This window comes from Suricata suricatta, chromosome 12 (genome assembly GCF_006229205.1).
Source record: "Suricata suricatta isolate VVHF042 chromosome 12, meerkat_22Aug2017_6uvM2_HiC, whole genome shotgun sequence".
NCBI classification, from domain to species: Eukaryota; Metazoa; Chordata; class Mammalia; order Carnivora; family Herpestidae; genus Suricata; species Suricata suricatta.
In genome coordinates, this window is record NC_043711.1 from 14,192,719 (window position 1) to 14,216,347 (window position 23,629).

Here is a 23,629-nt window from a genome sequence, read left to right on the forward strand (position 1 = left end):
ACAGAGCTAGACACACACTCACACACTCACAGACCCATGTGGGATCAGGGCAGAGCCAGAGGGATACATAGGGCTGGGAGACCAGAGCCTCTACCAGGAGGAAGGGCTTCCTGGGCGAGGGGATCTTGTGTCTGTACCGTAATAGATGGACAGGAATTTATCAGGGTACGAAAAATGGAAGAGATTTGTCCAGGCAGGGAAAACAGCATAAGTAAAAGCCTGGCTGCGTGAAAGATGATAAATTTGAATAAAATATGTGGAGCAAGATCCTGCTGAGGCTGAAGGTGTTTGCGAAAGGGTAAGACACTATCCCATCTGCATGAATGGAGGGTTCTGAGACAAATCAGCTATTGGCAGAAGGCTGCAGGTTCCTGGCTTTAGCTGAATGGTCTAGAATTCAGCCCCTTTCTTCAAGGGCTAGGGAAATGGTTCTCCTGGCATCCTACTAGCATCTTCCCAAGCCCACTCTGGTGGGGAGGGGGGACTGGCTGGGAAACTGGGACACCAGCGGAAGGGCTGCCCCATCAGCCCCTGCCTGCCAGGACTTCCTGCATTCAGTCATGGCCTGATGCCATCTAGACCTGGCTCTGCTGGTCTCGGTACTGGGGCCAGGACTGCGGATGGCAGAAAGACTTCTTTACCCTCCAAGGAAGGTGGGAAGAGCATGGGCCCTGGAGAGTCCAGGTCTGGTTCAAATCCTGGCTGGGTCACTCACTCACTGGCCATGTGATCTTGGACAAGCATGTTGACCTCTCTGGGCCTTAATTTCCTCATCTGTGAAATGTAGAGAATTGCGTTTACAGAACCGCTGGAGAATTTGGTGGGCTCTTTGGGTTGACACATAACAACAGTGGCTGACCTTTGTTGAGAGCCCACCTTGTGTTTGACTCCAAACCACATTTTGCTCCATCCACTGGTTCATTAAACCTGCTGTGCTGGTCCATGTCATCTCCATTTCACAGCTGAGGATATACCCAATGTTCCCCAGGGAGGATACCCATGGCCCTAGCCATCCCCCAACCCCCCACCCTGCCAGCCCCACTCCTGGTCTTGGCATAGAGCCGCGTTGCCCACTGGTAAGAGGCCAGCTCAATACCCTCTTCCCGCCTCCTCACCCCACTGGCGCCTGGGCATGAAAGAGCCTCCTGTTTCTCCAGGGAATTAGCAGCTCTAAGCTCCCAGCAGGGCAGCCAAAAGTGGTCCATTCATTTGCCTGAGTAAGGAGAGGCGAGGCACTCCCTCTCCCCCTCACCCAGGGGATGGAGCAGAGGAAGCTCTGGAAGAGGCCAGGAGCTGCAACTCTGGTTCACCGAGGGAAACTGAGGCACAGAAAGCAAAGTCATTTGGCTAAGGTCATCCAGGGGGAGAAGGATTCAAATCCCAATCTGACTCTGGTGTTCTCTCCATGAGCAGAGTTTTGCATTTGTCAAAAGAGAAAGAGAGGCTCAGAGAGAGTCAGGTATTTGCTGAAGTCACACAGCAGGGATCTGAGTCAGCAGGGACTCTCTCTGGGGATGCAGCCCCCGTGGTGAAAAACAGGTCCCACCTCTCATGTGTTTGTTATGCTGGAGCAGGGCAGGGAAAGGCCTTCAGGTAGCTTCGAGCCTTGGTTCCCGCTGGGGGATCAGTGTCATGACTGCCTCGAGGCTCCAGCCTGGAGAGTATGTGAGGGTGGATGTGACAGTTCCATGACCCGCAGCCCCCAGTGGGGCAGGTCCAGGTCTGATTTATCTGCCAGGGCCTGCCTAGGTTCAACAGGTCCCACCTCAGAGTAGATGGATGCCAGCTGGACTTGTCAGTCCTGGGAGGGTGCAAACCTGGGAGCCTGGGAGCCTGGGTAAGTGGAGGTGAGAGTAGAAGTAGGGATGGTGGTGGTGGCCAGGCATCCTGGAGGTGATCTCACCAGGGGACCCCCAGGGCCACAACAAGGGGAGTGATGAATGGTGAATATGAGTGGCTGTGTTGTGAGGTTGGTCCTAGGAGGGCTATATGTCTCCGTGTTGGTGCCCATGTGCCTAGTTGGGTGCTGGCTGGTTGGTGCCCATCATAATTGGGTGCTGGCTGGCTGTAGGTGTGTCCGCAGCTGTAAACATGGTTGAGTGTGAACCATGTGGGGCAAATGTGGGCTTGTTTGTGGCTGCCAGGAAGGCTAAGGTACTGCAGTGCATGTATCTGACCATGAAGGGACCATAGGTGCGGCTGGGATCACAGCTGTGAGTTTGGTTGTGCGACAGGCATGACTTGTATGCAGTCGAGTGAGGCTGTATGTGGTCTATGTGACTTACATGTGGCCTGTGGCCTTGTCTCATGTGGTTGTGTATATCTGTGCTGTCACTGTGTGTGCGATGTGACTGCGAGTTAGTGGTTTGTTGGTGTCATTGTGTGACGCATATGAATGCGGTTGCATGTGTCATATCTGTTTGTCACCTTGGGTATGTTAAGAGGCACTTCAGAGGGACACAGTCCACCCTTGAGATCCAGCTCTCCTGGTAGGTCCAGCCTCCCTGCTTCTGCCCACTAGCACCCCCCCCCGCCCCATCCCCCAACTTGCTTCTCAGCCCCTGGCCGGGGCCCCAGTGTGGGGGGCACAGAGAAGGCACTCAGGACTGGCGGGGGGGGGGGGGGCTCACCCAATCCCAGTGCAGGCCTATAAATAGCTCTTTGAGCCCAGCAGATTCCCAGGCAAGGTTGCCTCATTCAAGCCCCCAGCAACAGCCTGCCCCGCCCCCACCCTGGGCCCCAGGCCAGCCCCTCTAAGCTCAGCCTTAGCGCTGGCCAGGGGGACCTAGGGGTGTAGAGGAAGGGGTATAAAGAGGTGGGGACAGTCAGGGGTGGGGGTCAGCTTGGTTCTGAGGCCATGAACCAAAACTCCCACCTGGCTAGTACCCATACTGTACAACCTCAGGCAGGTGATCCTGTGCCTCTGAGCCTCAGTTTCTCCAGCTGGAAAATGGGCAGCAGCATGATAGCAGCCCCCATCTTATGTGTTTCATTCTCCCAGCAACCGTGTAACATGAGGAGTCTTAATTATCCTCCCTTATAGACAGGGAAACTGAGGCACAGAAAGACAAAATGGCTGGCCCAGTGTCACTGTATTAGGAGTGGAAAGTTTGAGCCCTAAACTTGTGGAAGCAAAGCTGCCTGCATCCCTTACATGTCACACAATGTGACCCCAGATCCAGGGCTCCCCCACCCCAACCAATGCTGCCATAAACACCCCCTCACACAGCCTGTCAACTGCGGACGCTCATATCAGTGTGATCCCTGTTCTCTGTCTCCCCTCTGTGATGAGGACTAAACAGTAACATAGTCCCCGTGTATCACTTGTTCTTTTTATTTTTAAGTTTATTTATTAATGGGGGGCCACGCATGTGTGCCTGTAAGAATAGGGCAGAGAGAGGACAGAGAATCCCAAGCAGGCTCTGAGCTGTCAGTGCATAGCCCAATGCAGGGCTGGATCCCACAAACCATGAGATGATGACCTGAGCTGAAATCAAGAGTCAGATGTTTAACTGACTGAACCACCCAGGTACCTAGCATGTCACTTTGGCCCCTAGAGTCATCACTGCCCATTCCTGGAGCAGCAGACTGGGTCCACATGCATGAGACACTGACCCATACAGATGACTTGGGGCGACATTGCTCCCCTGTGGTCTTTCCTCAACCTTCATTCATTTCCAACCCCTCTTGGGTTAATCTTGCAAAAACCAAACTGTCCCATTTGTCTGTCCCCCTGTCAGACTGAGACACACATGCACACACACACACACACACACACACACACACACACACACTCACACACGCAGGACGTGTGAAGTGTGTAGGCTCTTCCCAGTGCATTCCATCCTAAGCTGAGAGACAAAGACTGTGGGAAGGAAGGTGGGGGAAGGGCTTTAAGCTTCTGTACCCACTCATTTCCATTTTTCATTGCGGTAAAGTACACAAAACACAAAATTTACCATTTTAAAGTGTACAATTCAGGGGCATTAGTTCTACTAACATCATCGTGCAACCCTCACCACTATCTAGTTCTAGAACATTTTCATCATCCCAAAAGGAAAGCCGGTACCCACTTGCTGTCACTCTCTATTCCCTTTCTTGCAGTCCCTGGTAACCACTCATCCACTTTCTGCCTCTGGATTTTCTATTCGAAACATGCCGCATAAATTGAACTGTACTGAGGTTTTTGTGTCTGGCTTTTTTCGCTCAGCATAATGTTTTTGAGGTTCACCCCCATTCCTTTTTATGGCTGAATAATATTCCATTGTGTTGATCTAGACTTTTTTTAATATTTTTTTTTTTTGCTTTTTATTTATTTTTGAGAGACAGAGAGAGACAGCGCCAGCAGGGGAGGGTTGAGAGAGAGGGAGATACAGAATCCCAAACAGGCTTCAGGCTCCCAGCTGTCAGCACAGAGCCCGACGCGAGGCTCAAACCCACAAACCGTGAGATCATGACCTGAGCCGAAGCCGGACGCTTAACCGACTGAGCCCCCCAGGCGCCCCTAGACTTTTTAACGTTGCGGTCTCCCTGCGAAGACACACACGTACCCCCCTGCCCAAAGCGCAACTATTCCTGTGACACCAGTACCTGCTCGCAGCCAGTGCCCTACAAATGCTGAGTGGATAAAGGAACAAACGACAAGAATGATGTATTCTGGCTGCAGGCGGCAGCTGGTGGAAACAGCTCCAGGGTGTGACACACCTGGGCTCCAACGCTGGGAATCTCTTACCAGCTGTGTGACCCCGCCATCGTCATATCCTCTCTGAGCCTCAGCCTCCTCTCTATTCATGGGATAAAACAGCAACTGTAGCTAAAACTGCTTCACGGGTGAGCCCTGGAAAATCAGACAGGCCTGGGTTGGAAGCCCAGCTCTGCCTTTCCCCTGTGCCTGACCCTGGGGGCTATTTCCACTCCCTGAGGTTCAGTTTCCACATCTGTAAGATGGGACAGGCACCCCGTGGGGCGTCTGGGAACATTTACTGTGACTCTTGGGGCAAATGGGAGAATGCGCGGGAAATCAGACGTAGTCTACCCCTGGGTGGGGTGAGAGCTGGAAGAAGTGGGGGGGGTAGTTAGAGGGAGCCCCCTCCCTCACGCAGCCGGATGCCTCCAGCAGGCAGGGGCGCATGCGCAGAGCAGCCCCGCGGCCCCTTTATAAGCGCTGAGGCGGCTCTGGGGCGAGCGGAGCGCAGGGCGCAGGGGCTGGACCCGGCGAGAGCAAGCCAAGCCGGAGCGTCCTTTGTGCCGGGCGACCGCCCCGGGATGCGTCCCAGCTAGGAGTCAGGTGAGAGGTCCGTCGTGGGGAGGGGGCCGCGATGGGGGAGAGATCCGCGGAATTAGAGACGAGCACAAGATTGGGGAGGGGGCTGGGATCAGTGAGAAGCCCCCAGAACAGGGAGGGGGACTGAGAGGGGGAGGGGAGACCCAGGTTGGGAAGAGAACGCAAACTGGAGGGCGCTTGGGAATGTCAGGGGGACTCGGGTTTGGGGGTCAATCCTTGGATTGTCCGGGGAATTGCGGAGATGATCCCAAGGCGGGGAAAGGGCCGGGCTGGGGTTGGGTCTCAGAATTGGGGAGGGGGCACGGAACCAAGGCTAAGGGAGGGCACCCCGAGTTTAGAGAGAAGAAGGGGACATTCAGACGCTATATGGAGGGGCTCCATAACTGGGCATCCCGATGTCTGAGCTGAGACACCCCAGGATTTTAAGTGGGGATTCCCAATTTGCAGATGAATGGAGGAATCCAGGCTGGACTGCAGCGGGGAGGGGGCCCTCCAGATTAGCCTGAATCCGATGAAAGGGGGTCTTTCCCGAGTGTGAACAGCCGTGGGGAAGGGGCGCCCTCCAGTCTCCCTCTTCTTTTGGCCCAGGTCCTGTCACCACATCCTGATTCAGGGAGGAGGCTCTGGGGGGCTCCATCCCAAGGTGGTCCTTGTTGTTCCCTTGGACTTGGAGTTGGGGTGGTGTCTCTTTTCCCAGGGAGCACACTGGGTCTCCCAGGTGAATGCTTGGTGTGAGTCCCGAAAAGCCCCCAGTTAGGTTCTGTAGGACCCAGGAGGGGCGTCCAGTCCCAAGAGGAGGGCTGCTCCCAGCACCTCCACATCTGACTGTGTCCTCACAGAGGGACACAGACTCTTGCCTCACCCCTTCAGTTCCATCTGCCCATATGGATCCTTGTGAAAGTCCTGGCTTGGTTTGGGGGCACAGGCACTGGGAAGTAGGGGGCTGGGATCCCAGGCCCAGCCTAGGCAGGAACGACCCCCATTTCTGTGCATGGGGCTTTGTTCCTCTCAGCAGCATTAATGGGAGACAGCCAGGACAAGGAGAGGGTTGGCGCTGAGCCCCAGTGGGGGATGTGGGGGAAGGGCAAGGAGGGAGGGGTGAGCAGATCGTGGGACCTCAGAACCCAGCAGCCTTGCTGGCTTGTGGGCATTCCCAAATGGAAGGTGCCCCCTCCAGGAGATGGGGGCTGTGTGTGTGTGTGTACCCCATGGTGAGAGAGGTGGTGTGCCCATGGGGAGTCTGGGGTCCTCTGTAAGTCTAATGTGACTGAGGCTGTGTCTTTGTCAGGAAACTTGTGCCAGGGGCCACATCACCAGGTGGCAAAATGATGTGTGCCCACCAGTCACCAAGGCCACATTTATCCACCTGGTCTGTGCCAGGGGCTGGCATCACCATGTGTGAGTGTCTGTGAGGAACTGTGTCTGACGGCATGGCCTCATCGAGGGGTTTATATGGGGAGCCTGAGACTGTGGGTGTGTGTCTTTGTGCAGAAGACATGCTGCCTGCCTTGTAAGTGCCCATATTGTCTCTCTTTGTTAATGTCACTGTGAATCTGTGTGCGCGCGTGTCACCCAGGCTCTGAGTCTGGGGTGGTGTGGCTGCATGTACAGCAAGGGGCTCCTTTCCATGAGATAGGCAGTGTTGACCCTGAGCATGGGGGTGTGAGATACGGTCTTTGTGCAGAGTTGGGGCACTAATAGGGGAAACGTTGGGGTTCTGGTCCCTAAGGGGCAGCCTGAGATGGTTTACTGAGCCCGGCTTCAGCTCTCCTCTGAGTTCCGCGATCATGCCCATACACACAAATATGCCCTGACTCTGAGGCCAGAAACACACACATGTGCTCACAGCCCCCGCGGAGGGACACTTGGACTCACACATCCAGAGACAACAGTGGGTCCCCTATGCTCCACACAGTACACAGAGCTGCTGCACACCGATGCACACATCCACACATAACAGGGCACAACTTCACATCCTTGCCTGGACACAGCACCCTGACACACACCCAGGCACACAAAAATGCCTGCTGGCAAACACACCCACATTCGGTGCCCACTGAGGCAGGAGGTGGGGGGAAGGGACACACACACACACACACACACACACACACACACACACAGAGCCTCCTTCAGCACCGCCCCTCCTCCAATGCCTCACGGGCCCCTGTTGCATATGCATGAGCCTTATGCATTATTCATGAGGGGACAAGCCCCAGACAGCTGTGTAAATGCTCACCTCTGGCTGCTCCTGGGAGGAGGTATTTTAAGAGAAGGGATGTGGGTGTGTGAGGGTGCAACTGGAAGGAACAGAGTGCCTCTGGGAGGGTACGTGTGTGTGTAGGAGGGTGCACCTGAAACTCTCACTGCGTTAGATCACCTCTGTACATTTGCGTGTATATGTGAGGCTTTGTATACAAAAAGCTGATTTTTAATTTAACATTCCACGAGTCTTTGCTCATTCTATCCTCACCATAACACTATGAGGTACATGTTGGATGATCCCCATTTTACAGATGGGGAAAATGAGGCGTAGAGAATGAAGCAACCTGTCTAGGATCATTCAATGTATAGAAAGAGGCAAAGCTTTCTTTTCTTTTTTTTTCTTTTACATGATCTCTACACCCAATGTGGGGCTCAAACTCATGACTCCAAGATCAAGAGTCACATGCTCCTCCGACTGAGCCAGCCAGGTGCCTCTGGATGTAGTCTGCTTTTAACCATGCAAAGTGTGTGTGTGTGTGTGTGTGTGTGTGTGTGTGTGTGTGTGTGTGTATGAATTCTCTGAAATCGCCCCATCATAAGGTTCTTCTGGGGCAGGTGCAGCCCGGAGTCCTCCGCCACCCTCTAATACCTTGTTAGGCCTTGTACACCCATCAGGGGATCCTACACTTTTTCAGGATTCCAAGGGGGGAGAAATGAGGACAGCCTGAAATGGAGGCAGAAGTCGCTAAGGTTTACAGGTTGGTAGTTGAGGGCACCATCCCAAAGTCTAGCCTCTTACATGCTGTGCAGCCCTAGGCAAACTGCTAGCCCTCGCTGGCCCAGGGTGGGGCTGTGGTGCGGAAGCCAGAGGAAGACCAGGAGACCAAGTGGGCATTGGCGCTGCTTTGCCTCCCTAGAGTTCAGCACCAAGGATAGGTCCCGGGCTGGACTCCCAGTAGGGCCTCTGGGAGCTGGGAAAGGGCACTAGGGATGGGACCAGCCATCCTCCACACCCCCCATTCTGGATGCTATCTACACTCCCTTCCTCAGGGCTATTCTTTTATTGGGGGGGAGGTTGCAAGAGCTAGATTTTTAGAGGATGCTCTAACTTGCCATCTGTCTCCACCTCCTAAGCCCTAGTGAGGGGAATGGTACAGAGAAGCTGTGAGGCTTTGGGGAGGGACTATCTCCCCAGAGTTTCTGGTCTTTGGTCTCTGGAACAATATGAGTCCCAGGAAGGAACTTCTGTGTCCCAGTGCCTAGATTTGGCCTTACTTACAGTTGGCACTCAATAATTGTCCATTTTATGCCTGAGGGCCACAACCCCTATAGAAGGCTGGACCCACAACTGGAGTTTCTCTGTGGACCTAGGAGGCATCTTTGCCAGGTGGTATGAAGTCAGGAAGAGGGTGGGGTGGGCAGGGGTGAGGCCCCTTCCTCCAGCTGGGACTTGGCAGCTTCTCAAAAATCCCAGAAACCAAAAATAGAATCTTGGCGACAACCAAATCCTGGAATTGAAGCTGAGAATCGTGTCAGTCAGCAAACCCAGATTAAAGGCTAGCTTGGAGGCCAGCCTACTGCAAGGACTGGGGACCCCAGGCTGACTGGGGCTGGCTACTGCCCTTCTGGAACCCTAGTTGTATGGGTGAGGCCAAACTGAAAGATGGGATTTTGATCTTTGCTGTGTTAAGGTCAATGATACTAATAACAACAGCTCAGGGACACCTGACTGGCTCAATCAGAAGAGCATGTGGCTCTTGATCTCAGGGTCGTGAGTTTGAGACCCACGTTGAATGTGGAGATTAAATAAATATACTTTTAAAAAACAGCTCAAATGTACTCCTTCATGCCAGGCAGTTCTAGGCATTTTATACGTATTGACTGTATTTACTCATCTATTCCTTCCAACTACCTGATGTTATCCCTATCTAACCTACAAAGAAACTGAGGCACAGAGAAGCCAATCTACTTGCTCAAGGTCATACAGCAAGGAACAGGCAGATAGACAATCCCAGATCTGATTCACTTTAGCACCCATGCTTCTGACTATGAAACTTCACCGCTGGGATCCTGAAGTCAGTTGGTCCTGGGTTTAGATCCTGGATTAACCCTTGCTTGTTGACTGTCTGACCTTGAATGACACATTAGCCTCTCTGAGTCTGTTTCCAGGTCTGTAGGAGAGACTTGGTTGTTCCAAACTAACTGGGTGGTTTGTACTCACTCCCATTCTCCCTCTGTCTCCATCTTGTTCCAGGTCCAGGATGGGGGCCACGTCTGTCTGGGCCTTGGGCCTCCTGCTGCTCCAGATGCTGTTTGTGGCTGGGGAACAGAGTGAGTTAGCTTGTGGGGTGGGAGAGGTTGGGTTCTGGGGGACGGACAAGATGGGGCAGCTTTTTAACTCTAGAGCTTTCTCCTGCTGGTTCCCTGGCTTGGTCTGGAGAATAAAATGAGAATAGATGAAAAAGGTCTTTGAATAGTCAAAAGTGAACAAGACACCTGAGAGATTATTTTTAGTCATTGCCAGCAGAGGCTGGAGGTTCCTGCCTCTCACTGTTTTGCTGAGATGAGCTGAAGAGAGAGAGAAAAAAGGAAAACAGTGCAAAGATTGATTAGTGATGCCTGTCATGGGCGGGGCAATAGAAATAAGGTATGTATAACTCTCCCTGGCATCTCCCCAGTGATGGTTAAAAGCCCAGGCACTGCAAATGCCTCCTGATTGGCTCTGTGGTTAGGCAAGTACAGTGATGTCTCTGAGACTCAGTTTCCTCAACCTTCCAAAAAGACAATGAGACATGGCTACCACTGCCTATGGTTATGAAAATCAAATGAGCTGATCGCTATGTATAAAGTGCCCCTGTTACAAAGAAGGTACCCCTCAAACACAAAATATTTGCCTTCTAATGGCCGCTTCTTACTGGACTTTGGGGTTAAGTGACTTTCCCATCACCGCACAGTGAGTCAGTGACAGAGAGTCAGATTCCTGGCAGCCAGAGTCTGGATTTTGAGCAGATGCAGAACTATGAAGGATTGTGACCCTTAACCCTCTTTTGCTCACAGATTGGGGTATACATCACAGATCCGTTCCCTGCATCATGATATTGTAGGCAACCTAACCTTTCTGGCTTCAGTCTCCTTATCTGTAAAGTGAGAGAAACAGCCATCTCTGTTGGTCTTTGTCCTTGAATCAGGTCCTCTTTCCACCTTCTCTACCCCAGGCACACAGGATGCCACTGCTGCCGCCTCCGCTACTGCCAGCAAGGGGCTCCACATGCAGAAGGTGGGGTCAGGGTTGGTTCGGGCTGCGCTGGCAGAGCTCGTGGCCCTGCCCTGTCTCTTCACCCTGCGGCCATGGCCAGGTGCAGGCCGAGAAGCCCCTCGGATCAAGTGGACCAAAGTGCGGACTGCATCAGGCCAACGGCAGGACTTGCCTATTCTGGTGGCCAAGGACAATGTGGTTCGAGTGGCCAAGGGCTGGCAGGGACGTGTGTCACTGCCTGCCTATCCCCGGCACCGGGCCAATGCGACGCTGCTACTGGGACCACTGAGAGCCAGTGACTCTGGGCTCTACCGCTGCCAGGTGGTGAGGGGCATAGAGGATGAGCAGGATCTGGTGCCCCTGGAGGTGACAGGTCAGTTGAGGACAGGGAAGAGGACAAGGCTGGGAGGGGGAGGTGCTGATCCTGAAGCCCACTCACAAAATGTCACCTTAGAAATCACTCCCTGAACAATGATTCCCTTTCTTTTCTTCTGAAAAAGTCCCAAAGAAAGTCTCCTCCAGTACTACCCTTTCTTTAATACTTCTCTCTCTTTTAGCTAAGACAAAGCAGCTTCTGGCTCCATCTCTTGAGGATTTCATAACCTTTTTTTAAAGGTTTATTTATTTTGAGAAAGAGAGAGAGAGAGAGAGATCATGCAAGTGAGGGAGGGACAGAAAGAGGGAAAGAGAGAGAATCCCAAGCAGGCTCTGCACTGACAGCATAGAGCCCAACGTGGGGCTCAAACCTGTAAACTTTGAGACTATGACCTGAGCCAAAATCAAGAATTAGAAGCCTAATCTACTGAGCCCCACAGGCACCCCTCATAACCTTATTCTAAGTCTTTGTCTTCACATAGGACAAAGGATATTGATTTTCTTTTTAAAATAAATCTATTTACAAGGGCACCTGGGTGGCTTAGTCAGTTATGTATCTGACTTTGGCTCAGGTCATGATCTCATAATTCATGAGTTCAAGCCCCACATAGGTCTCTGCTGTCCACGTGGAGCACACTTCAGATCTTCTGTCCTCCTCCCTCTCTGCCTCTTCCCTACTCATGCTCTCTTTTTCAAAATAAATTAATAAACTTAAAAAAATAGGGATACCAATTTCCTTTTACAATAAATTTATGTTTTTTGAATAAAATAAAATAAATTTGTTTTTGAAGAATGAGGTTTTCTTTTCATAGCCAATTGAAAATATATATTACGTAAATAACAGTCCTCAACTACCTGTTTAACCAACTCCTGTATTAAATTCTTTCGGCTGAAATAGCCAGTGTTCCTTTTTTCCTAACGGATCAAGGTGAACAAAACAAAAAAAGAAGTTTTTTAATTATTAAAGCAAAGTTCTACTCGCATGGGGATGGCACTATAGATGCCCAGTTGGTAACTGGCAAAGGACTCAACTGACAAATGAATGGATTGTTGTGTGTCAAACAGCCCGTGGGTTCTTGCCAGGAAGTCGATTTCCCTTAACCTCTGCTGGCCGTGGGCAAACCCCTGAACCGCCTGTCCTGAGCACAGTGTTCTCCCACCCAACAGTGTCTCCCTGCATATTTTATGGGGTCAGTCAACTGTCCCTTTTCCAGAGCCTCGCTGCTCAAAACTCAGAAACCTTGAAGACGGATAAGTGATGAAGGAAGTAAATTCCACCTCTGGGCTTGTTCAGTTCATTGATTCAACTGAACATGTATTGAGTACGTACCTACCACATGCTAGTCTGCTGCTGGGAACCTGATCATAATTGAGATGTAGCCACTGTCTTCCAGAAGCTCTAAGTTTGATAAAATGGAGTAGAATGTTTCATTCCTTTGTCTTGCTCAAACATTTCTTTCATCCCTAAATCAGAATTTGAGTCACAGTGAGCCCATTATTGATGTTTCCCATCCTAGCTTACATGTCACCTCCTCTAGGAAGTCTTCTGTGACTCCATTCCCAGGCTGGGCAAAAACCACTTGATCTCCCATTGCCACCTGTGCTTCCCCTATCAATACGTGTACTTAATCCCTTTGTATTTTTAAGATTTTATTTTTAAGTACTCTCCACACCCAATGTGGGGTTTGAACTCACAATCAAGAGTCCTGTGCTTACCCCCACTGAGCCAGCCAGGCACCCCGGCGTGTATTTAACTCTGGAAAGGCAAAATCTCCCACTTCTCCATGCCTCCCGTCACTTCCAAGGTCTAACCCTAGGCATGGAGAGTGCTATCTTTGGAGTCAGATAATCTTGGTTATGGATTTTAGCTGTGCTTCATACTGGCTGCGTGGAACTGGACGTGTCCCTCAGCCTCCCTGAGCCTTAGTTTTCTCCTCTGGAGAAAACTGTTGTAAGATTTCAATGAGATCTTGCTTATAAATGCTTTTTACATTGTAGACATTAGACAGATTCTAGCCCTTTATGGTCATTGTTATCAATTTCCTTATTTAAAAATCGGGTCATATCAGTCTGGCATGGTACAGGCAGACATAGGGGAGGATATTATTATTTAACTGGTAGAAGGGGCATTCTGCAAGAGGGGGTTCTGTTCTTGAAACTTCCAATAAGTCAGCCCCCTATCCTGGATGTTCCCCCACAGGTGTTGTGTTCCACTACCGGGCAGCCCAGGATCGCTATGCACTGACGTTTGCAGAGGCCCAGGAGGCCTGCCGACTCAGCTCAGCCACCATTGCAGCCCCACGGCACCTGCAGGCTGCCTTTGAAGATGGCTTTGACAACTGCGATGCCGGGTGGCTCTCTGACCGCACTGTTCGGTGAGGGGGTACACAGCGTTGAGACATGGAGACCTAGCCCCTGGGGAAAATGGTCGTTGGGGGCCCCAGGCGCACATATTTGAGAGGGACCCCCTCCTTGTCTTGTCAGGTATCCTATCACCCAGTCCCGTCCTGGTTGCTATGGCGACCGTAGCAGCCTTCCAGGGGTGAGGAGCTATGGGAGGCGCGACCCACGGGAACTCTACGATGTGTATTGCTTTGCCCGTGAGCTAGGGGGTAAGTCTGGGGCTGGCAGGACCCCCCCAAACCCTCAATTCCCTGAGTCCCTATTACCATCCCCAACCCCCATCCCTAAGTCCTTGTCTAGCTCTCCTAAGACTCATCTCTCTCTAAACCTGCACCCAGTATCTGGGCTCACCCTTCTCTGAGCTTTCCTTCCCTCCCTGATCCCTCTCCTTCTCTGTGCCCCTTCCCTCTCTCTGAGGCCCTCTCTGACACTCTCCCCATCCCTGGCCCCTCTCACCCTTCCTACCCTTCTCTTACGTTCTGAGCCCCCTCCCCGCGCCAAGATCCTCCCTTTCTCTGAAGCCCAACACACTCAAAGGTCTGAGTTACCTCATTTGTAAAAAAGAACCTAAGGCCCTCCTCTTCTTAGCATCGCCGGAGAGGTAAAGAAAACGATTCGGCGGGGGTGCGCACAGCAGCGGCGGCCGCCTTTTTTAGCCACCACCCAAACCCGGCCAGCCTGGGGTTTAGAGTGGGACCCCCTTCCCGGGCTCCAGGGAGAATTCCCCAGGCCCGCTTGACCTTCGCTCGCGCCTTCCCGCAGGCGAGGTCTTCTATGTGGGCCCGGCCCGCCGCCTGACCCTGGCCGGCGCGCGTGCCCAGTGCCGCCGCCAGGGCGCCGCCCTAGCCTCGGTGGGACAGCTGCACTTGGCCTGGCACGAGGGCCTGGATCAGTGCGACCCGGGCTGGCTAGCCGACGGCAGCGTACGCTACCCGATCCAGACGCCGCGCCGGCGCTGCGGCGGTCCAACCCCCGGGGTGCGCACAGTCTACCGTTTCGCCAATCGCACAGGCTTCCCAGCGCCCGGAGCGCGCTTCGATGCCTACTGCTTCCGAGGTGAGTGGAAGGCCACGCCCCTGGAGGGTGCGTCCCCTGGCGGCCACGCCCCAAGGCTATACAGCCTGGTCAAGGCCACGCCCCTGGGAATTTTGCTCTCTAGTGGAGGCGGAGTCCGGACCGAGGAGAGAGATCTTTGGAAATTTGCTCTGAGATAAGCCATGCCCTCCGTGCCCTCGTGAAGCCCACGCCCCTGATACTGGCCTTTCCTTAGGAGCCCCGCCCTGGGGGTAGGACTGGGTCCCCCAAAATGCCAAACTCTGGCGGGGAAGTTCTGTTGAGAGTGGGCTATATCTCTTAAGGTTCCTGAAAGACACGCTCCTGAGTGGAGCATATTTTAGCGGGAAGCTTGTTAATAAGCATCCCCTGGGGAGGAAGTGCTTCCTCCGTTAGCTACAGCCCCTAGGCAAGGTCACACCTCCAGGGACTAGGGATGACCCTAATCCTTGGAGTGGGACCAAAGTTTCAGAAGCTTCGAACCTGACTCCAAGGACCTAAGTCTAACTTACAAGGGGGTGGGTGGGAATCCCTTTGTAGGAAGGCCACGCTCATTTAGGAGCTTCCTCTCCCTGAGGGAGGAGCTATGGTCCAGGCCTGCCCTGCCCCCATGAGAATTGCCTACTGCCTGAGCTTTACCCAGAAACCTTGTGTAGGACAGCTAGGTAAGGTCACCCCTTACTATGACCAGTTGACTGACCTTGACCCTGGGCCCCAGCTTGAACAGTCGGAGTGTTAACTTCACACCTCCCTCTCTCAGTCTGGGGGATCCCGGAAACCACACAGAGATTTTAGAGACAGAGGGGCACAGAGAGACAGACAGAAGGTGGGCACAGAGAGACAGACAGAAGGTTCGTGCTGCCGCATGCTAGAGTGAGGGAAGACTTCAGGCAGAACTTCCCAGCCAACCTTCCTAACACAACCCTGCTTTCTCCCACAGCTCATCATCCCACACCCCAACATGGAGACCCAGAGACCCCCTCATCTGGGGATGAGGGGGAGATGTTGTCAGCAGAAGGGCCCCCAGCCCACGAACTGGAGCCCGGCATTAGGGAGGAGAGGGTCACTCCTGACTTCCAGGAGCCTCTGGTATCCAGTGGGGAAGAAGAGTCTCTGATCTTGGCAGAGAAGCAGGAGTCTCAGGAGACCCGCAGCCCTGCCCCTGGAGGCTTCACGCTAGCCTCCAGGCCCCCCCTGGAGGCCGAAGAGGTGTGGCCAAGCAAGGTGGCCCCCAGCCCTAGCAGCCCTAGTACTGCAGCGGGTACTCACACGGAGGCGACTCCAACTGGCCCTGTGCCCAGGAGGAGAGGACGCTTTAAAGGGTTGAATGGGCGCCACTTCCAGCAGCAGGAGCCCCAGCAGGTGGGGCTTGAGGCCAGCCCCCAGCCCCCACCCCCAGAGGCTGCTGGGAATCACGTGGAGCCTCTGCTGGCCACAGGAGCCACAGATGCTTCGGGGGACAGTCGCAGCCAAAGCCCTTGGGCCGTATTGACCAATGAAGTGGATGTGCCTGGAGCTGGTGAGTGGGGTCCAAGGGAGAGGTGGGACCTGCCTGGGGGTCTGAGGAGGACAGGGGAAGAGGTTCCAAATCCCAGCTGGGTCCGCAGGCCTCAGAAACCCCCTCTTCTTTGGGCCTGGGGCCAAGGAGACTCAACAGAAGGAAATTCTGGGAGATAATTAGAATTACTCTTATTGATATTGTTGCAGGTTCCCCTGGTGGCAGGAGCCCCCCAGAACCCTGGCTGTGGCCCCCAACCATGGCCCCACCCAGCATCCCGGGTCCCAGCAGCGTCACTGGCCTGGAACTAGAGGAAGCCAAGGGTCCCAGTGTGAGGCCTGCCATTCCTGACCTGTCCTGGTCTCCCTCAGGGGTCTCTGCCTTCGACCCCAACCCCTCGGAGGGCCCCAGCACTGTCCCCTGGGAGGTGTCCCCCATGGTCACTTCCCCAGACTTCCCTGTCATGGCCATGCTTCGTGCCCCCAAACTGTGGCTTCATCCACACCCGACGCCCCTCCCTACGGAGGCCAACAGGGTCAAGGGGCATAGTGAGGCCGTGGCTTCTGTCCCACCCTCCCCTGCCTCAGAGACTGAGGCTGACCTCCAGGACCCCATCCATCCAGAAATGCATTCCTTGCCCCTCTCCTCAGGCCCAGCAGGACAGGGTAGAGAGGCCACAGCCCCAACAGTCAGCGGCCACAGAGCAGAAAGCGCAATAGCTCCGCTGCAGACAGCCACAGCCACGCAAGCCAGTCCTAGCTCTCCCAGGGCAGACTTTGGAGATCTTGGGGGGACCAGCCCTACAGGGCCCAGCAAAGCTGAGCGTCCCAGACCCAGTCCACAAGCATCTGTGGACAGGAATGTGGCAGAAGATTTCACCCCCACTGAGACTGCCACTGAGCCCACAGACGTGAGAGACATCTCAGGTTCTGAGTTCCGGGTCTTCACCACAGCAGAAAGCCCCACTTTGGGCTCTCAGGCCACCACAGACAAGGCACAGGGCACGTGGCCCTCACTGCACAGCGAAGAGCTGGACTCCCGCCCCCCATCTGCACCCTCGGGTGTTCCTAGAGTCTTCTTGATTCCTGGGGCCACCCCAAGTTTGGAGCCTTGGGCCACTCTAAATGGAGAAGCCATGGTGGGGCCCACAGATTCCACAGCCACCCCAGCCCCCAGCGATGCTGGTGGGATTTGGGAACCTGGATCCTATGTGGTTGAGGGAGCTGAAAGCCCCACCTTGAGCCCTCAAGTGGCCATGGATTCAAGCATGGTGACGTCCCCCATGTCCTTGGACCTGAGGGACAAGATCGGAGTCCTGGCCATGTCCTCAGTGGCCTCCCCAAGCTCCCAACCCCATCCAGAGCCAGAGGGCCATATGGTGACCCAGGGAATACTGGGAGCCCTGGCCACCTCACATGACGGCCGTCCCCTGGGGGAGCCTGGTTTTCCTCCTTGGACACCGACAGCAGCCAGCATGGACAAGCCCGTCTCAGTTTTCTCAGGAGAGCCTACAGTGCTGGGGGCCTCCCCCAGCACCCCACTGCTGGCCTCCCTGGGCCCAGAGGAGTTTGAGCTGGAGGTCCTGTCAGGGAGCCCAGGTGTGGAGGGCTTCTGGGAGGAGGCAGCGAGTGGAGAAGAGCCAACCCTGCCAGGGACCCCAGCAAATGGAAGTACAGAGGAGGGTGAGTTCAAAGCTTGTGACCTCATCGAGTCCCCTGTTGTCGGGGCTTGGGGACAGGGGCTGGGGGGCGGCCCAGAGCTGGGAGAGAGGGTGGTTCTTGAGGGCCTGGGACGGTTTCTACCAGGGGCTGATGTTGGAGATGGGAGCTCATTAGGCAGAGTTGAATTGTGGAAAGGGTGTTCCTGAAGAGACGCACCAGCCTGGGCAAAGGCCAGGAGGCGAAGTTACACCCTTGTTTCGATGCCCAGCGAGGGGGGAATAATGAGGCATTGGGTGGATTTGATTTGGGGGATAAATCATGTTTGTGTTCTCTCTGAGCCAGACAGTGCTGTGCGAAACCGGGGTCTGGCCTTCAGTGACACCTCAGTCTGGGAAGTCAGAGCTGGATGCAGGCACCCTGCGTGGGGCTGGAGGGAGGAGGGTGACAAAGAGGGCTTTTGTTCAAGTGGGAATCGCACCTGGGAGGGATTCAGTGATGGTGGATTGTGGGGGCCCTGAGCCACAGGGAAAGTGAGTGCTGGGAATGGGCATCACCCCCATTTGATAGAAAGCAAAATAAGGCTTAGGGAGGTATGACTACCTCCTAGTCAGTGGCCAGACTTCAATCAGAGCCCAAGTCTGTGGAAGCCATAACTGTCCTACACCCAGTGGAGTTCAGAGAAAGCCAATGCCCTGTTTCCCTGGGGCCAGGTCTGCCCACTAGCTCAGCTGCAAATTTTGGCTTTTTTTTTTTTTTGGCCAATTGGGCTTTAAAAAAAACACAACAGCTAATTAAAAGACACTTTTTCTGAGTTGCCAAACACTCTTATTAACACAACCGGTTTTACACTTGCTCCTTTTTTTGAAGGCAAGGTGTAGCGGCAATTCGAAGAGCAGATGCAGGGTGTCATCGCCCACCCTGTCACCTCTGGGCTGTCTCCGGGACTGCGTCCTCTTTTCTTAGATGCCCAGGAGGCAAGCCGACCCTGGGGTGGGGGTGGGGGGTGCAAGCAGCCGGCAAGACTGCAGCTTGGCTTGTTCTGAGCACTCCACTGCCGTCAACTTGGTTAATCCTCATATTGTCCTTGTGAAACAAGTTCTCTTAAGATCCACACTTTACAGGTGGAGAGACTGAGGCACAGGGAAGTCAGATGACTTGTGCAGATTCATGCAGCTGAGGAGTGTAAATGATAAGATTTGAGTCCAGGCCATCCGACCACAGTCTGTCTCAAACACGAGGTCACTCAATGCATATTTCACTGGTATAAAAAACAAACTCCTGAGGTCTTGAGGAGGGGATGAGCTCACTCAGGGAAGGAGCAGAGAAGAGACTGGAGGTGGGGATGGGCAGAGGGAAGGCAGCTCAAAGCCAGAGGAGCTGGAGAGGAGTGGGCAGAGAGGTGGGAGGGAAACCATGTATAGGGGTGCCAAGGAAAGTGCTTTGGGTGGAGCCCCTAAGACGGCAGCTGGATCTGTCTTGGACTTTGCTGCTTCCTTGGCTCTAGATGGAAGGCAGCGGCAGCCTGGGCGGAGGGAGGCAGCCAGCGCTGGGGGAGACCCAGGCGCCTACCCACCCGCCTGCTTGTAGCACAAATGCTAATGAAGCCAAAAATAAACGCAGCACCAGTGAGCGACTGAGTCACCGCCAGCCTGTGGGTAGGTGTCGGCAGCTCAGGGCACCTGGCGGGGCTCACGCGTCCCAGCACCCGGCAGCCCCAGGCGTGTGCACGCACGTGCTGGGGTGACACCAGGGACAGATACACCAGCCACAGGCCCCTCTGGGCCCACCACCCCCTGGACAGGCTTCAGCCGCTACAGAAGGGCCGGCAGCTACCTTCATTTGACTCAGTTAACAAGCAGTTTATTGAGTGCCTGCTGTGTTTCAGGCCCCATTTTGAGACCAAGTCCCTTGGCCTCTGCAAGCTGACAATCTAGGGCAACATTCTAGAACTTTCCCAATGATGGAAATGTTCGGGAGCTATGCTGTCTAATATGGTAGCAACCAGCCACGTGTGGTTGCTGAGCCCTTGAAATGTGGTGAGTGTGACTGAGAAACTGCACTTTTACTTTTATTCCATTTGAATTTAAACTTGAGTAACTATATGTGGCTGCCATGGGGAACGTCACTGCTCTGGGGGAAGGCATCGCATTCCAGGCAGAGGGAAGAGCCTGTACAAAGGTCCTGAGGCGGACCCCTGCCTGGCATGTAGTAGGAACAGCAAGGTCAGTATGGCTGGAGCGGAATGAGCCAGAGGAAGAGAGGAGGAGGTAGGGCAGGGAGATGTTGGGAAAAATCACACAGGGTCTTATGGTCTGCAGTGAGGAATTTGGCTTTTCCTCTGAGGGTACTGGGGAGCCATGGAGGGACCTAGGCAGAGGAAGGACATGACCTAACTTGGGTTTCCATAGGCTACCTCTGGCGACTACAGGGAGATTAGAGATCAGACAGTAGAGCTCAGATCAGGGAGGAGGCGACTACTTATTATCATCTCAATACGCAGTGAGGCCCTGGACCAAGCAAAACCAGAAACAAATTCTAGGTGACAGGGGTTGGAGAAGGGGGCCTTAAACTGGGCTTCCAGAGCAGAGCCTTGGAGGCCAGTCTTGGTTCTTGGACTGTTCTGCTGTGTGGCTTGGAGCCAGGTGCTGCTCTTCTCTGGGCCTTGGTTCTAGTGTCTGTAAAGTGGAGGAGTGGAGGACGCTGCCCAGATAAGGGATGGGGACCAGCTGGGTAGGATGAGAATTCTCACTCTGCCCCTCCCAGGCTTCCGAGTGGAGACCCCACCAAGGCGTCCAGGTCTCTGAGATGGGAAGGGGAGACTCAACTGCTTCCAGGGAAATCCAACTGATGGGGGAAATGGTGGGGGAGGGGGACAAGGACACTTACTCCTCAATGCTTTCTGAGTGCCAAGTCCATACCAAGCAATGCTGAGACCCCTGAAGATGCCTCAAGTTGATATGGACAGAGCTGGACATGGCATTATGGTCAGGCCTGGGAGAGGGATGAGCTGTTTTGATTTCTATTTTGTAGATGAGGCAACTAAGATTCAGAGAAGTAAATTTGTCCAGGGTCCTTAATGAGTGGCAGAGCCAGGGATTGAACTAACCTCTCTGATTCCAGAGCCCGTGGTTAGAAGTAAAAATAATCCAGCACCTCTCCACCCTATAACCACTGAGGTTGCATCAAAAAAGATTGAGCCACCAGAATGAAGGAGGTGATGGTTCTCACTCTTGCTAGTGCAGCTCATACCCTGCTTGGGACCTTACATCCACCTCTGTGCTCCAAATTGTGAGAAGTGCAATGACCATCAGGCCATGTCCAGAAGAGCGGGACAAGTCAGGGAAGCACTTAAACCCATGGTCTGGGAGACTTCCCGAAAGAAGCTTTAGGAAGCCCATTCCACTACAGTCAGTTTGCATAAGCAGAGTGGCTCACAGATGCTCTGGGGCAGTTCCTGAAAGGAATAAGCTCCTCATCACAGGAGCATGCAAGAGGAAACTGACAACTGCAACCACCTATTGGAAGTTATAGAGGGGAGTTTTGGGGAGTCTTAGGTCTGGGTTCTGGGAAGGCAGACAACATGGTGGCCTGTGTCCTCTCCACACTGCCTGTCCATCCTGCAGCCCCTTTGGATCCCTGTGAGAACAACCCTTGCCTGCATGGGGGCACCTGTAAAGCCAACGGCACCATGTATGGCTGCAGCTGTGACCAGGGCTTCGCCGGGGAGAACTGTGAGATTGGTGAGTGTCCCAGACTCAGGATCTGAACCTAGACTTGTTTGAGTCACAACCCTGGGGTCTACCTCAGTAGCCATCCCCATGAGGACTCAGGGATAAAATGCTGGCTTCAGAAGATGCTCCCTTCGCCTCTGCCTTTCTTTGGATCCAGAAACTCGGTCCCAATTAGCTGAACCAGCACCGAACAGCTGAGCTCTTGTCCTGGGGACTATGACTCAGGTGTCCTGCCACCAAGGACTACCAGGCAGAGATGAGAGGGAAAGATAAATGATAAGGCTCAGACTCCTCCCAGGTCCAAGAGGGCTCTTCCTAGCTCCAAAGTCCAACACAGGGAATATGACAAATTATGAAAAGTTAACAATAAATGTAAATGATATAAATCTTGAGCTCTGCACATTATTTTCATTGATTTCTCAACTACACTAGTATAGAATTATAACAATAAATATAGGCAATGTAATTTCTTGAGCTCTTCCATTGACCCTCCACTGACAACCACTCTTGAGAAGATGCTATTGTTATCACCACTTTGCAAAACTGAAAATGAGTCCCGGAGATGGGAAGTGATTTGCCCAAGTCACTTGGGCACAATCTACATAGGAATTGGTCAAAGGAGAGCTCAACTGATATCTAGGTCAACTGATTTCAATTTTTTTTTAAGGTTTATTTACTTTTGAGAAAGACAGAGATGGAGTGTGAACAGGGGTGGAGCAGAGAGAGAGAAACACAGAATCTGAAGCAGGCTCCAGGCTCAGAGCTGTCAGCACAGAACCCAACACAGGGCTCAAACTCACAAACCGTGAGATCATGACCTGAGCCAAAGTCAGACGCTTAACTGACTGAGCCACCCAGGTGCCCCATAGGTCAACTGATTTCTAGCTCTACCTACAAACAGCACTGTGCCTCTGTGCAAGTCCTTGAAAATGCTCTGGAGCTCGGTTTCCCTAAATTCTACATTCCGGGAGGAACTTCCATCTTGGACGTTCTATGAGTCTATTTGCCAGAGTATGATCTTCACGGTTCCAAAGGCCAGTGGAACATTCCACACAGTGTGGCTCTCAGCTGACCCAGTGACATCTGCTCTCATTAATGCTAATTCATGTTAATTGTTTGAGGCTCCACCCCCTTGACCTCCAGAGTCATTGGGCCCTCTGGGCAGACCACCATTGCTTCACTCAGGTCCAGGAAGGATGGTAGGAGCGTGACCTCCCCTTCTGCCTGGCTCCTTGTGGGGACTAGGGGCCAAGGGGAGGCTGACCTCTAACTCAGTCCCACCCCCCCCCCCAGATATCGATGACTGTGTCTCCAGCCCCTGTGAGAATGGAGGCACCTGCATTGACGAGGTCAACACGTTCGTCTGCCTTTGCCTCCCCAGCTACGGTGGCAGCTTCTGCGAGAAAGGTGAGCCTCTACCGAGACCCCAGGAGCAATACTAACAGTGGGGCTGGTCGCTGGGCTACATGTTCGTCACACATGCTTCTTCAGGTCTCCGTCTCTGTTTCTGTGGCCATGAGCTGAACAGATGACACATTGTTGTTTGGGGATAAAATTCACATAACAGAATTAACCCTTTTAGGGTGTACAACTCAGTGGCATTCAGTGCAGTCACAAGATTGTGCAACCACCACCTCTAGCTATTTCCAAGACATTTTCATCACCCCAAAAAGGAATCCTGTGTCCATTAGCAGTCACTTGCCATTCCTCCTCCCTCAGAGCCTGGTAACTACTAATCTACTTTCTGTCTCTGTGGATTTGCTTGTTCTGGATATGTCCTATCAATGAAATCATGCACTAGGAGTCATTTTGTGTCTCCCTTCTTTCACTCGCATGATGTTTTCCAGATCCATCTACATTATAGTGTGTAGCATTGCTTCCTTCATTTTTATGGCTGAATAATATTCCATTGTAGGAATAGACCACATTTTCTTTATCCATTCATCACTTGGTGGATATTTGCGTTGTCTCCCCCTTGTGGTTAATATGAATAGTGCCCCCATGAACATTCCTGTATACATTTTTTTAATTTAAAAATTTTATTTATTTTTATTTTTTTTACTTTATAAAGTTTCATATTTTTTTAACATATGCAATTATTTTCCATCATTTACAATACAGTAGTTGCAATGACACTCAAAACAGAAAAGCAAAGTAAAAAATCAA

The 23,629-nt window shown here is 53.0% G+C and overlaps 1 protein-coding gene across 2 annotated transcripts in view; it reads left to right on the forward strand.

The window, feature by feature from the left end:
* The first annotated feature begins 5,177 nt into the window (after positions 1-5,177).
* NCAN (neurocan) overlaps positions 5,178-23,629 on the forward strand; it is a 27,128-nt gene continuing 8,676 nt past the window's right edge. Inside the window, exons 1-10 of one of the 2 annotated variants that reach the window (XM_029918366.1) lie at positions 5,178-5,294; positions 9,741-9,817; positions 10,702-11,115; positions 13,318-13,492; positions 13,602-13,729; positions 14,283-14,576; positions 15,514-16,092; positions 16,281-17,753; positions 21,356-21,472; positions 22,757-22,870. In XM_029918366.1, coding sequence (XP_029774226.1) covers positions 9,748-9,817; positions 10,702-11,115; positions 13,318-13,492; positions 13,602-13,729; positions 14,283-14,576; positions 15,514-16,092; positions 16,281-17,753; positions 21,356-21,472; positions 22,757-22,870 — 3,364 coding nt within the window. In that variant the 5' untranslated portion in view covers positions 5,178-5,294; positions 9,741-9,747. The remainder of the gene's footprint in view (positions 5,295-9,740; positions 9,818-10,701; positions 11,116-13,317; positions 13,493-13,601; positions 13,730-14,282; positions 14,577-15,513; positions 16,093-16,280; positions 17,754-21,355; positions 21,473-22,756; positions 22,871-23,629) is intronic. The other variant, XM_029918365.1, reaches the window with a different exon arrangement.